Here is a 13,811-nt window from a genome sequence, read left to right on the forward strand (position 1 = left end):
TTTCAATGAGTTGCCAATCCTCTCTGACAACTACTTTTGGTACATGTTACTTGTGTTGGATTATGGGCCACAATTGTTTTGAAAACTTTACCAATCACAAGTTCTCATCTCTATTCTCTAACCAATTTCAATTGCCACCACCATAAAGAGGAGCTGGTTCAATTTCCTTCAACTTTAGATCCCCAAATGATCCATTAACTGTAAACTAGAACTTAGAAATCTACTAATAAACCAAATAGAATACATTTCTCTGCGTTAAAATAACAGGATGATGGTGATGACAATGACAACTGAGGTGACAACAATGGAGGAAAATGAGGTTGAAGTGGTGGCAAAGAAGGTAAAGATGACAATTACGATTACAATAACAATAATGATAATAGTGGAGGACAACAATGCAGCAGTGTGAAGAAGAAAAATATAAACTTCATGATGATGGTACTGGCAGTGAAGAAGAACAGGATGATGATGACAACCACAACAGCAATTACAATGGTCATGGTGGTAGTTAAAAAGAAAAGATGGTAATGAAGAAGAATGATGATGACAATGGCCAATGACAATGAAAGAGATGACAGTGCTAAACTTAACAGTGATGAGGACAACAATGATGGCAATAATGACAATGATAATGATGATGATGAAAATTATAAGATGTGTTGTGCTTTTATCAACATGTGCTGGTGACACCTTGTCATCACCCTCCTGTAATCTTTCTTTACATTGAATGAATGGGTTTTTTTCCTCCTTTTGAAAAAAAGGTAAAAAAAACAACGAGAATCACAATGTTGATGTCTTGTCAACATAAGCAAATAATGGTGGTGCCAACGAAGACAATAATGTTAGATGTTGAAGCAGATGATGATCATGAGAAATAGATTCTTATAAAGTAAAATATCAAAAACCGGATTACTTATCATCTATACAGCATTTAATTGTCAACTGAGTAACAAATGATCTGCCTCTAACCAATCAAGTTTCAAAACCAGATCAATAGGCTAGTACAATTCAAAAGGGCCTCAGAAAGCAGCAGAGAACTTATGGAAAACCCACACACCAATAACTTTATCCTCAAGGGCGAACACGGGGTTCAGTGCATGCATTCTTTTGTAAAAAAACTTCAAACCATTCTCTAGCCTACTTGTTCATGAAGGAAATGGCAGGCTGGGTTTTTTCTCGATCTTCTTACTTTAGAAGGTCTGCTACAGAAACTATTTCAAGCTGCTCTTGCCCTCTTCCTTCAGCCAGTGACCGATGCAATTTCCCATTTCAATCCTCTTCTGAGTTTTTATGCCATCTTTTGATGAATAATTTTTCTTATGAAGGAGTATACAGCAGGAAATCATTTACTCACTAGCAGCCCCGACTAATTTTTTGATGAATATTTTTTCTTATGAAAGAGTACTGCAGGAAATTCTTCATTCACAATGTTGCAGCTAATAAAGATGCAACTTGGGCATAAGAAAGAGTTAGCCAACTAATGGAACTCCAAAACCCACAGAAAAGCATCAAAATAAGAAACTTGCTTGATAGGTTGATAAGGAAAATTCTCATTCAGGGAGATAAAACTTTTCCACATTGATAGGATCCAACTAATGGAACTCCAAAACCATATTCCTGCCTTTAAATAAGAAGCTTCCTTCATAGGTTGATGAGGAAAATTTTTAACCCAGGAGATAAAACTTTTGTCCACATTGATATCCTACACCCTTGATATCTTCTTCCAGCTTCCTGACCTCATCAACATCAAATACATTTCAAGTTCAACCTGATGAAGCAGTACCTGAACCCCATAACTAGGGAAGATAAAGTCCACCCTCCCACCTAGAAATTGAAGATACTGCTCTATACTTAGAGATCATCCAGATGCAGAATAACAGAAGAGAAACACTAACAGAGCCATATTCAGCTGTGTCAGTATAAATATCTATAAACCGTCTTGTTTTTCCATCAATATTGTTCTTCATCTTTTTTTAATAAGAATAACAGATGCTTTCTATTGATGCTGACAAATTGCACCATCTTTATAGCCTGCTTGACAGGAAATACTCAAAAACAGAATTTATCATGTATGTAATTCTTGATGTACTCTTGATAGATAAGACGTTTCTTGGTGAAAAAAATATGATATTTATACATTATATTGAGGAAAACCATTAAAGTCACTTTCTATTTGATGAAAAGAAACTACAGAAATAACCAAGGAAAGAGAACTCTAAATTGAACAACCCTGACCAGTATACTGCTGGGTAACTCCAAGAACCCATCTGGTGGCCCCCACAATTAGATTGTCCCAGAAAATGAGCATCCTCTTAGTTAGATGACACACCTTTCATGATAACAAGCAATGTGGCTATGGTGCATAATAATAAATTCGCTGGAAAAATAAAGATGAACTTTGGTAAACACAAGATTAAGTGGACCTCAATAAAGAACTAATGGTTAAACACCTGATCCATAATCACCAATCAGATGGCATCTAAATTAGAACTCATAATCACAAACCATATTGTAGCAATTGACAATCATTTGGAAAAAAATGATAGCTTAAGACATGTCTTGCGATTATCTAATAAAATGTTACCCAGAAATGCTAGGATACAAGTTTTGGTGAAAAGTATATAGTCAAAATTGTTCCAACAAAGAAACCCTATGCAGATTACAGCGAAGCATCAATTCATAAAATTTGGCATTTGAGATGAACTTACCAGTGATAGGCTCACATGAAAAGAGCATCTAATGCTGAAAAAGAACATTTCAATGAATTAAGCAAAAGCATGACAATGCCAACAGAGTTAAGAGGGAAGCACAAAAGGTAGAGAGAGGTTGGGTTATGGTCTTGGAAAGGACCTGAAACTAAGAGTGTGAATGAAATATGGAAGAAAGAAGAATTATTATTGTATAGCATTAAAACCTGAAAGATTATGCTATCATGGAGAATTTTCTCAAGGCCACTTTTGAGAATGATAAAAAGTTCACTACAACAGACAATTGAATACCACCAAAAAGCACAAGAAGATGTGTGCGATAATAATGGAATATCATTTGCTTCACAGATGCTAGAAGCAACAATATGTATTGTGTATTAAAAGGAAGGTCCCCCCCCTTACATCAGGGGAGCTTCCAGTTACACCTCAGAAAAAATGTCTGTTAAGCCAAACCTTAATCCTAGATGCTAATCTGAATTATTAAGAGAAGAGAGACATTCTCATGCCTATCAAATTTAGGCAAGGATATGGTTGCTTGAAGACAAACATGTTGTCACCGTCCTTGATGATCCAAATAAATAATAGAAAAAATGACTGTTAAACAAGTCATGCCTAGAAACCACAAGTAATTGCAGTGTCATGACTGCTCAGCAAGCCATGTCTCGAAACCACAAGTAATTGCAGTGCCAAGCCATCTATTGGTGTACAACACAAGAGTCACTTACCAATCCCCAAGACAGAAAAGCTTTGCCATTGAAAAAACAAACAAGCAGCTGATTTTCTGGCCTCAAATACAAACAATTGCTTCAGTAAGGTTCAGTTGAGGTTTAAAGAGAGAGTTTAGAGGCTTCCAAGAAATGTGTCTCTTCTTAAAACCAGAAAAGCATTGGCCTTGAAAGTGCACAAATAGAATAATATATTTCCAGAAGAAGATACCTCACATATTGGTTGTCAGGTTACATTTTCCCTGACAACTGCAATAATGAATAGAAGCAAAAATCAGTGAAAATTCCTGTTTAAAGAAGATGGCATTTGAAACAAGGAAGAAAGAATGGCAGTTTAGAACAAAGGCAAACATAAATCAAGAAGTTTCTTTCTTATGGCAAGTAAATTTTTCTAATATTGAACCAGAAATGCTCCAGATAAAGGACAAGCAAAAGCTGAAAGATAACTCGGTATAAAAAGCTGAAGTCATAGAAACTGATCATGTAAAATCATAAAGAGAAAGGATAATGAAGTGTGTAGCTCTGCATAACATGGGCAGATCAAAGCACTTTTTTGTTCAAAAGAACCAACTACAGAATAAAGGCACCATACTGAACTGAACAACTATGAGATAAATGAAACTCATTAAGGCCACAACATGCACGCCCAACGAAGGTTTCTGCCAAAGCAATCAAGAGGAGCATGCAAAATTAGTAAACACAATAAAACCCTTGAAATATGCAATTAGAAGATCTAACCGTCAAGCAGTAAGAAATTATAAAGAACTGTCAACAAATCTATCAAGAAATGAATCTGATAAATTAACACGCATTTGTATGAGAATATAAATTGTCCAAAGGAGGTAACTCACAGCATGATAAGAGAAGTGCACAAACGCAAATCCCCTATTCTGTTGCTTTTTCCCTCGAGGAAGTTCTCCAGTACTTAAAGGCATTGCAAGATCAACAGATACAACATCATCAAAAGCCTGTGCATTGACAAGAAAGTAAAAAGTCATTCAAAGGTGTGGTTGGTTTCTGTACAAAAAATAAGTAACTAAATTTAAAAAAATTATACGGATGTTCAACCAGTTACCTGACGAATCATTTTTTCAAATTCTTCTGGGCTCCAATCTAAAAGATAAACAAGATTAACACAAATGAATGCTCCAGTGGAAAATAAGAACAGATAAGAAAAGCAAATAATACCAACAAATTATACTTTATAATCAAAAAATGGTTCATTAAGTGCATGGTGTAAAGAGAACAGCACAATCAATTTCTTAACACGTTAAAGAAGCCACTCTGATTAAGAACTTGCACGCACTATCTTGGGATATCGAAAACACCTAGCAAGCAAAAAGTATTTGTAATTTTACTCCTGATGGAGACGCTTCAATGACAGTTTCTTGGATCATAATGCAGGCTACAAGCCATCCAGAACAAGTTAAAAGTTCAAGACTTGGTTAGAAACTTAGAAACGATTATTAACAGTTTAACTTCAAAGAGATTATCATTTTGAATGCACAAATATAGCATTGAGGGGATCAATTGCACTCATGCATGTCTCAGCATACCTAGAAAAAATCAAGTTGGAACACCGGTGCCAAGATAACAATATAAACAACTAGAATAATGATCTTTCATGCATTGAGCTTGTAGGCTACATCCAGTGTTGTGAAAAGCATTGAGGCATAGCGAGGCGCTCCACCAAAAATTGAGGAGAGGAGTAAGCCTCGAGGCGTAAAGTGTAAGCCTTAAATTTTTTTTTAAAACATAAAAAAATATCTAAAAATACAAATAAATAAAAAAATGCTTTATTGATGAAGCAACAACCAATAAGAAATAGAAAATCTCAAATAAATACTAAAAAATATGAGAATAACATATAAAATTAACTAAGAAACTGACTATATAACGAAAAATATCTGAAAACTAATTATATAACTGAAAAATATTTGAAAACTAATTATATAACTGAAAAATATAACTTCTTCTTCAAAAATCTCAAATAAATACTAAAAAATATGAGATTAACATATAAAAGTAACTAGGAAACTTATTATATAGCAAAAAATATCTGAAAACTAATCATATAAACTAATTATATAACTGAAAAATATCTGAAAACTAATTATATAACTGAAAAACTTCTTCTGAAAAATATAATATAACCTCTTCTTCTTCTTCTTAAACTAATTATATTACTGAAAAATATCTGAAAACTAATTACATAACTGAAAAACTTCTGAAAATATAATACTTTGTTCACGCCTCAAGGCGAGGCGTGCCTTTTGCGCCTCAAGGCGCGCTTTTAACAACACTGGCTACATCTAAATATTATCTACTACTGCAACACCCAAAGTACACACTAATAACAGCTGCACCAGCAGATGTCAATGATAAAAAACTAGATAACAAAAAAGCAAACAGATGTGTCATCATGCATGCCATACACTGATATATACAGATCCTAATAATAATCTTAGGACTGCCCACCTCTCCTCTCTGAGAACTTCTAATCCTTCTCACTATCTACTTAAGCAAATTCCTTTCCAATAAAGAGATTCAGTTTTTCACATATTGCCTCTCCATGAAGCCCAATCCTTTCTCGCAATTTAACAATCAGTTATTTATCATCTTCTTTTGATATTGTTCACATTGAAGGGATAAATAGATAAATATATATATATACATATGAGCTCATTCTAGATGGAAGAAATTGTACCCAACCTTTCCGCAGGCTACCAAAGAACAAGGAACTCTGATCAGATGACAGAGCCACCACAATCTTTTTGCCTTGCATCTGAAACATTTGAGATAAACCAACAAAAAGAAACACAGACAATGAATTAGCATAAAAGGGAAAGAAGCTAGAGGGAAAAAATATCAAAGTTAATGCAATCCAGCAATTTGACATATTTAACTAATATGCACATGCGTGTTATCGGGCATTCACACATTGGTGACAAATAAAAAAAAGGCAAGATTGAGCTGGGATCAAACATGCACAGAACGAAGTGCACAGTTGTATGTCAGGTTGTGCGAAAACCAGCTCATGCATGCATTATGAGCCCAAGGTTACTTCCATCTGAGCCAAGACACAACCGTAGGTAAAATAACAAAAGAAATTAAGACTGACCACACAACATAGCCTTAGCCCTCGGAAATCAATTTTGTAAATTTTGACATCTTGAAGAGTACATACGAAAACTTATGTGCTTAAGCACTGAGGATCCTAATAGGGTTGTTAGCAAAAAGCTTGTGAATGAATATACATAATCAAGTTTCACTTTAATTTGGAAGATGAATCTGTAATAAAACCGGGACCTGCATGTACTTCTGGATGAGCAGCAGACCAGCTAAAAGTATAGAATGCCACCCACAAATGTATATAGTAGGTTATGGGATACAGAGACACGGTCATTTTTGTGAAGTGTTCAATGTGACTAGTATATAAGGGGACACCATACGGGGGCCAAAATCGACTATCCGCGTGGCGTAGCTGCAAGCATTATTTTCAAGTTGCAGGGGAAAGGTTCAAAAGCTTGGACAAGAACGCGTAGGAGGATTCAAGAAAAACACATCGAGTTAAAAACAACACAAAGCTAGGAGTAGAGTTCAGTGCTACAGGAGGCTTCAAGAAAAACATAATCTTGGAGCAGGATTCTGTGCTGTAAGATCTCATCTGCCTACCATATGACCATCTTTTTCCTTTTGGGCCTTCAACGCCGCATCTTTTGTCGTAAAACGAACGAAACAATATCCCTGAAAAGATCAAACCAATACAGCATCAATTATCACATGATATTTCGCAGAAAATAATGAAATTGTTAGATGAAACCTAATCCCAACATGAGTTAAACCTTTGAAATTCCATTGTGATCCTTCATCAGGCGTATCTCTAGGATTTCTCCACAAGATGAGAAAACCTGCAAAGGGAAGGAGAATGACTAAAGCAAACATAATGATGTAATGCTTCCTATTATTCCCAACGAAAATGAACTGACCTGACCAATCATGTTTTCTGTTACCGATCGAGCCAACGCCCCGACGAAAACTTCGGTTCCTCTCATCCTAGTTTCTGAAGAAGAGGAAATTTAAAAAAATAACAAAGAAGGGTGCTCCAAAATTTGTTTTTTGTCGTTTGGTTATCCAATCATTGGAAAAAAACTTGAAAATCGAGATTACCAGTCTCATTTGTAGAAGAGAGGCGCTTTTCCTGCAAATTGAAAGCAAAGAAAAAGTGAGCTCGATACGAATATCGAAAAAAAATTGAGGAAAAACCTAATAAATAAAATAGAAATGAATTCGACGATATGTGAGAATTAGGACGACCAACCTTCGACATTTTGAGCGAGAGAGAGAGAGAGAGAGGTTTTCGGTAAACCCTAAAAATTAGAAAAAAAATACAGAAGTGGGGAGTTTTAGGGAGGAGGGGACTTCCCAACCTGGCAACGGGTTGGAACTACGCCGCACCCGTATGGATCCAGAACCGGTTGGGTACCATTCCGGAAATATACAGGTGGATGTGGGCGCTGGGCCGGGCAGCCCGGGGCCAGCCCACCATGATCCAGGCCTGGCGGGAAAAATTTGGCCCTCGCTTAGCCTGAACACAGCCTTTGGCCCGGACGTTATATATATATATATATATATATATATATATATATATATATATATATATATATATATATATATATAACCTAAAGTTTAGGTTAAAGCTGAGGCTAACTGGATATACTATTGTTCATTACATAAATTCCAAGTGACATATCAGGTAGATTAAAAGTATGTAGTCTATTCAAATTTGGATTTGGCTGTGAAGCGATATGACTGATCCAAACCAATTATCGAATGGATTTGCTTACTGAATCCAAGCAAAAAGATTTAGGTTCGGTCGGATATCCACCTACACTTAAAGGATCTGATATGTAATCTAGTAACACAATGATATGCATCAAATCCAATTATGTTAAAATTCAAACAAAGATCACGTGTGCCATGTGATGGCACCTGATCCTAGCAAAATAGTGTCCACAGCCAATGGGGATTACATTTTAACGGAACTTAGTCCCAACGCATAGATATTCATGTTTAGGGCTGGAAAACAAGCCTAACAACAAACGAACCGGGCACTTTTGGTCGAGCGTCCTGCACATCATGCGGGATGCCGTGGTTGCCAAGACTGCAATTGCCGCATCCATATTAAGGCCTCAACACCGATCCACCCCGTGTTAAGCTGGGAATAAGGACAAAGAGAGTGGTGTTGAGCAAACAAAAATTTGTGTAGAGGGAGGAGGGGCCCTAACCCCAACTCTCTCTCTCTCTCTTGTGCAATGGTAGGCAGAGAGGAGGGCGTCTAACCCCGAACTTCACCTTTTTTTTCTTTCTTTTTATTTTTTTGTTTCTCTCTCTCTTTACTTCTTTGCTTCTTATTCTTTCTATTCTTAGTTTTTTTTTTCCTTTGATTTGATTAGATCTTCTAAATAATTAGGGTTTTTTTTATTTTTATTTATTATGATTTTTTTCTTTGGTTTTTTATTGACTAGAGGTTTTGCTTTGATTTTCATTGTCTAGGATTATTTTTCTTTGATTTTCATTGATTAGGGCTTTGAGTAAAATATCTTTAATTAGAGCTTTTCTTTTATTTGAGTATAACTTTGAATTAAATAATTTTAATTAGGGTTTTAGATATTTAATTTGATTAAGAATTTTTTCTTTGTTTTTCTTTGATTAGGGGTTTGAATCAAACTTTTATATTTAATTTTAATAGGATCCAAATTAGGGCTCTTTATATTTAATGTTAAAGTTTATTTTTCTTATAGTGTAGGTTTTTTTTGTTTATTGATGGTTTATTTATAATTTATTTTATTATATTTTAGGGTTTTATGATTTATTTATGCTTTTTGCATTTGTATATAAAAAATATGAGTTCCTAATTTTTCTAAAATTATAAAAAATGAAACATTTTTGTTGTACTTTGATCCAATTAAAGATTCATATTTATGGTTAAAATTCATAATTTTTTAATAAACTCATAATTAGATTGAAGCACTTATATATAAAAAATATATAATTTTTTTTATTTTCTCAAATTACCTAATTTTTAAATATGTTTTAGATTTTAGATTCTATATCCAAAGTTAAAATTCATAATAATATGTTAAAACACTCGTATTGTTACATGAATCAAGTCGTACTATTCAAAATAATTATTCGACCCATTATCCATGTGTATCCATTTAAAACAAATGTTGAACTTAGGGCGTTTGATGGCACACTACGGGACGAAAAAACAATTTTTGTTTAACGAACATTGGAAGCGGCGCGCCGCTTCGTTCATTATTTTAACGTTGTTTTTAATCCACCTCCTCCCGTTAAAAAAGAAAAGGGACGGAGGGTACGAAAAAAAAAATGCATTAAAAAATATATGAGTGAAAAGGAAGGGGTAAGGGTAGATTCTTCCTTTCCTCCTCCAAAAGCGCCACCAAGTCGAGTGTTCCAGCGGTTCGCCAGCGTCTGCAAGTCGAAAACCATGGTGTTCTTCGCTGAGGAAGACGAATACGAGCAGATTCCGGTGATGGGTGACGATGATTTCGACTCCAAGGAGGAGCTCATCACGGACCAGAAGGTGGTCGTCATCAAGCCCGACCATCTTCGCGACTCGTCGGAAACCCCCTAAATTGGTACCTCCCCACCTCTTGATTCTCTGGTTTCTTGCATTTTCGCGAACGTCTCCGCCTGCGAATCGGCTTACCTTCAGTTGCACAGGTTGAGGAGAGGCAGAGTATGCTTAGGACCTATGAGATGACGGTGAACCGTCTCCAGTCTGATATCGATCGGATGGATTCAGAGGCCTCGATGCTGAAGGAGCAAATCGAGATGATGGTTGGGAGGAATTCAAGGTTGGCGAGGCGATTGGGCGATTGGACGATTGGAATTCTAGACAGATCTCTCTTTTGAGTATTTTTTATCCAGCTTTGCTGGAGGCTACAAGGTTGTGTCATAGTTTCACAAAGGTTCTCATTGAGTACATGAAGCGGGCAAGGTGGGACTTAGATTCTGCTGCGAATTCACTTCATCCAGGGATTGATTATGCAAAGAAGAGGCATAATAGATACGCATTCTTGTCGTATGTTTGTCTTTAGATGTTCAGTGGGTTTGATTGCGAAGATTTTTCGGAAACAGAGGTCTGGCAACACAGTCATTCAATGTCAAGTGTATCTAAATGGAATGACATGTATAGAGTGACTGAAGAGTTAGTTAATCAATGTACCAATTGTAACAAACACGTGTAGGACTGAATTCCTCAGCTTGCTGGTTTGACCAATCGATGAAGCTCTGAGAAAGAGGTCAGCATAAAGAGACCATTTCTTTCTTGTGGTATATTTTGCTCATACAGAGATCATTTCATGTGTAAGCATGCTTCCATGTTTCATCTAACTGTATACATTCATGTACAGATCACGTAACACATTTTCAGCTCATGGTTGATGTTCGAATAAACGTGTTTCCTATTGTTTCATAAATTTAGTTGAAAGTTGTTGCATTATCATGTATAACCTTCTGAAGGAGCTAGCAGCCACATTGTCAGTGAATTCTCAAACTAAAGTATGTTTGGACTTTCTTATGCAGCTATATTTTGATCTTTAGGAGTGGTGATAATCTCCTTCATGTGAAATGGCTAGGGCTATCCAAATATGCTTTGTTCAAAATAGCAATAAAAGGAGTAATATAATTTTCTGCTCTCGTGGCCTTTATTTCTCTATTTCATCTTTGGCTAAGTAAATCATTGACAAAAATTCATTGTTTTTGTTTTTCACAGTTCAAACAGATGTCTGATTACATAGATTTTGTTACATGTGGATTTCCCCAAATTTGTAAGAATAAAATAAATGTTTGACTGGAATATTTCATGTAGTACTAGGTAGATAAAAGCAACCATTGTTTTCTGTAGCACAAGATAGATAAAATTCAGGTTATTCTACTTTGATCCTTTTTTTAGTGGCTTAGTAAAAGCAACCATTGTGACTGGAATATTTCCTGCATACTAGCATTATCTTTATCAAGTTTTGGAGCTTTGAAGAATTACTATGAGTTTTCAAGAATTGGTATCTAAATGATGTGTTGCATTGCTTAGGCAACTATTGCATATGTAGGTCAAGAGTTCATTCTTTTTTTCATACATGATTAAACAAGTAAATGCATGGATGGGAACTTGCTTGTCTAACCCCTGCACTGGTGTCAAACAAATCAGATCTACATAGATGTCACAATGAAATGTGATTCTCTTTCATTGTTCCCATTAGAAATATATGCTGATCTTTTAGGGATTTTCTTGTACAGTTCATTTTCAAACTTGTGAAAACAGGGGAACTGCATAACAGACCTCGATTAAAAAGAAACAGAATGATCTACTCTAACATTATGTGATACATCCTGGCAACTGATAGATTATGCAATTGATAGCTTTATGCTAGGCGCGAGTCTACTTTTATGTAGTTTTCCGATATTTTTTCTCATCTATCAAATTTTAGGTGTCTGTTGATATCAATTATTTGATTTCACACCGAGCCATTTGAAGACTAATGATTTTTTGTGGAAGATTGGGATCTCTAGTGTCCAGACTTTCTGGACCTGTTCTCTGCAAAGTCGTAAGACCATGTATGGGGCCTGATGGCTGCCCAGTACCTGAAGGTCAAGGAAGATTGTGACCAGATGACAGGGGAGCTCAGCATAAGCCTCGCCACCGCCTTTGATGCCGGGTTGTTTCTCTCTCAGGTCGTGGAGAGGAAGAAGACAGAAACCTTAAGTTTTCATCTCAATTTTCTCTTTGTTTGAGAAGGAAGGAGAAGAGAGGAAGGGGGAAAGGAGAAGAGAGGGGGAGAAAGTAGGGGAGAATGGGGAAGAAGAAGAAGAGGGTGAAGAAGGTGTAGTGTTACCGCTGTGATCGCAAGTTCGAGTATGAAAAGATCCTGGTGCAGCACCAGAAGGTGAGGCATTTCAAGTGCCATGTCTGTTAAAAAGTCACATATATACTTATATATTTTAATATATATATATATATGTGTGTGTGTGTGTGTGTGTTTAAAGTATATACATATGAAATACAATTTTGTAATATGTATTTTTATTTTTATTTTCATTTTTGTCTTTTTTGCTTTATTGTCAAAGTCAATAGTCAAGATTTGACTATTTGACCAGTTGTTGGACTGTTCCCAATGTCTCTGATTAGAACTGTTGGGGGAAGTAGCCCAACGACTATTACTGTCTCTCTCTCATGTCTATAAATAAGGGACTATTTCTTCATTGTAAATCACTTTTCAAAGTGAGGTTTCTCTCTCAATAATATCTGATATTTCATATGTGTTCTTGTGCCTTAGCGCATTTTGTAATATTTGTGCCCTAGTGCACTTTGTGTTATTTACGCTTTAGTGCATTTGATGAGTGAGTGTTCTTGTCAAGTGTTTTTGTAAACTTGATTATTTGTGAGATTCTTCACATGGTATCAGAGCTTGGTTTATACTCACTCGTAAAGGCTACCTCGTAAAGCATGCATTGATGGGTTGTCTCATGAAGCGTGCTCGTACTTCTTCTTTGGTCGTGGTTCTCTTCTTCTCCTTGTCCATCATGAGTAAATTCTTCATGCACAATACAAGCAACTTCAATTTTATTCCACCATTCAAGCTTGATGAAAACAATTACATTATTTGGGCAAGGCATTTGGAGACATTCATAAAAGGTCAAGGTTTGTGGGGATATGTGAGAGCTATTATTCTTGAACTCACTTCTAAAATTACAATAGGTAAAAATGTTGTCGAAACAAGTCTCGAAAAAAAAAAGCAATAGAAAAATATTAGAAAAAATTAGATGAATGGGACATGAAAAATGTCAAAATTCTTTCATGGATGCTAAGTGAAGTTGAGACAAAAATTGCATCAAATTTCTTGTGCTACAAAAAGGCAAGCAAAAATTGAGAGTATCTTAGAGGTATGTTTACTGAAAAACATATGGCCCATAAGTATTATCTACAAGAAAAGGCTAAAAATATTAAACAAGGAGATAAGAATGTTAGAGATTATTTTATGGAGTTATCATCCATTTGAACTCAACTTGCTCAATTTGAACCCAAATGGGAAGGAAAAGTCTATTGAGATGCAGAGAGTTCAAGTTGAAGAAGATAGACTCTTTACTTTTTTTTATGAATTGAGACCCGAGTTTGAACAAACTAGGGCTTCCTTGCTATCATTCTCAATCACCTCCTCCTATTCATGAGATTATCACTAAACTTATTGGAGAATATACTAGGCTAAACATGAGTAAGAGTGATAGTGTTCTTGCTTCTTCTAGCAATGGTCAAGAAGAGGATTGTGTGTTGTTGTTGCCTCCAAACCGAGAC

The 13,811-nt window shown here is 35.7% G+C and overlaps 1 protein-coding gene across 1 annotated transcript in view; it reads right to left on the reverse strand.

Annotated features, from left to right (window-relative positions):
- Positions 1-7,791, reverse strand: part of LOC149848844 (uncharacterized) — a 43,865-nt gene extending 36,074 nt beyond the window's left edge. Inside the window, exons 1-8 of the mRNA XM_089997680.1 lie at positions 7,755-7,791; positions 7,604-7,634; positions 7,423-7,496; positions 7,279-7,344; positions 7,109-7,180; positions 6,146-6,218; positions 4,509-4,546; positions 4,285-4,401 (exon numbers count right to left, since the gene is read on the reverse strand). Of these exons, the coding sequence (XP_089853806.1) occupies positions 4,285-4,401; positions 4,509-4,546; positions 6,146-6,218; positions 7,109-7,180; positions 7,279-7,344; positions 7,423-7,496; positions 7,604-7,634; positions 7,755-7,763 (480 nt within the window). The 5' untranslated portion in view covers positions 7,764-7,791. The remainder of the gene's footprint in view (positions 1-4,284; positions 4,402-4,508; positions 4,547-6,145; positions 6,219-7,108; positions 7,181-7,278; positions 7,345-7,422; positions 7,497-7,603; positions 7,635-7,754) is intronic.
- Positions 7,792-13,811: the final 6,020 nt, after the last annotated feature.

This window comes from Nuphar pumila, chromosome 1, assembly GCF_984573655.1.
Source record: "Nuphar pumila chromosome 1, dmNupPumi1.hap1.1, whole genome shotgun sequence".
Lineage (NCBI taxonomy): Eukaryota > Viridiplantae > Streptophyta > Magnoliopsida > Nymphaeales > Nymphaeaceae > Nuphar > Nuphar pumila.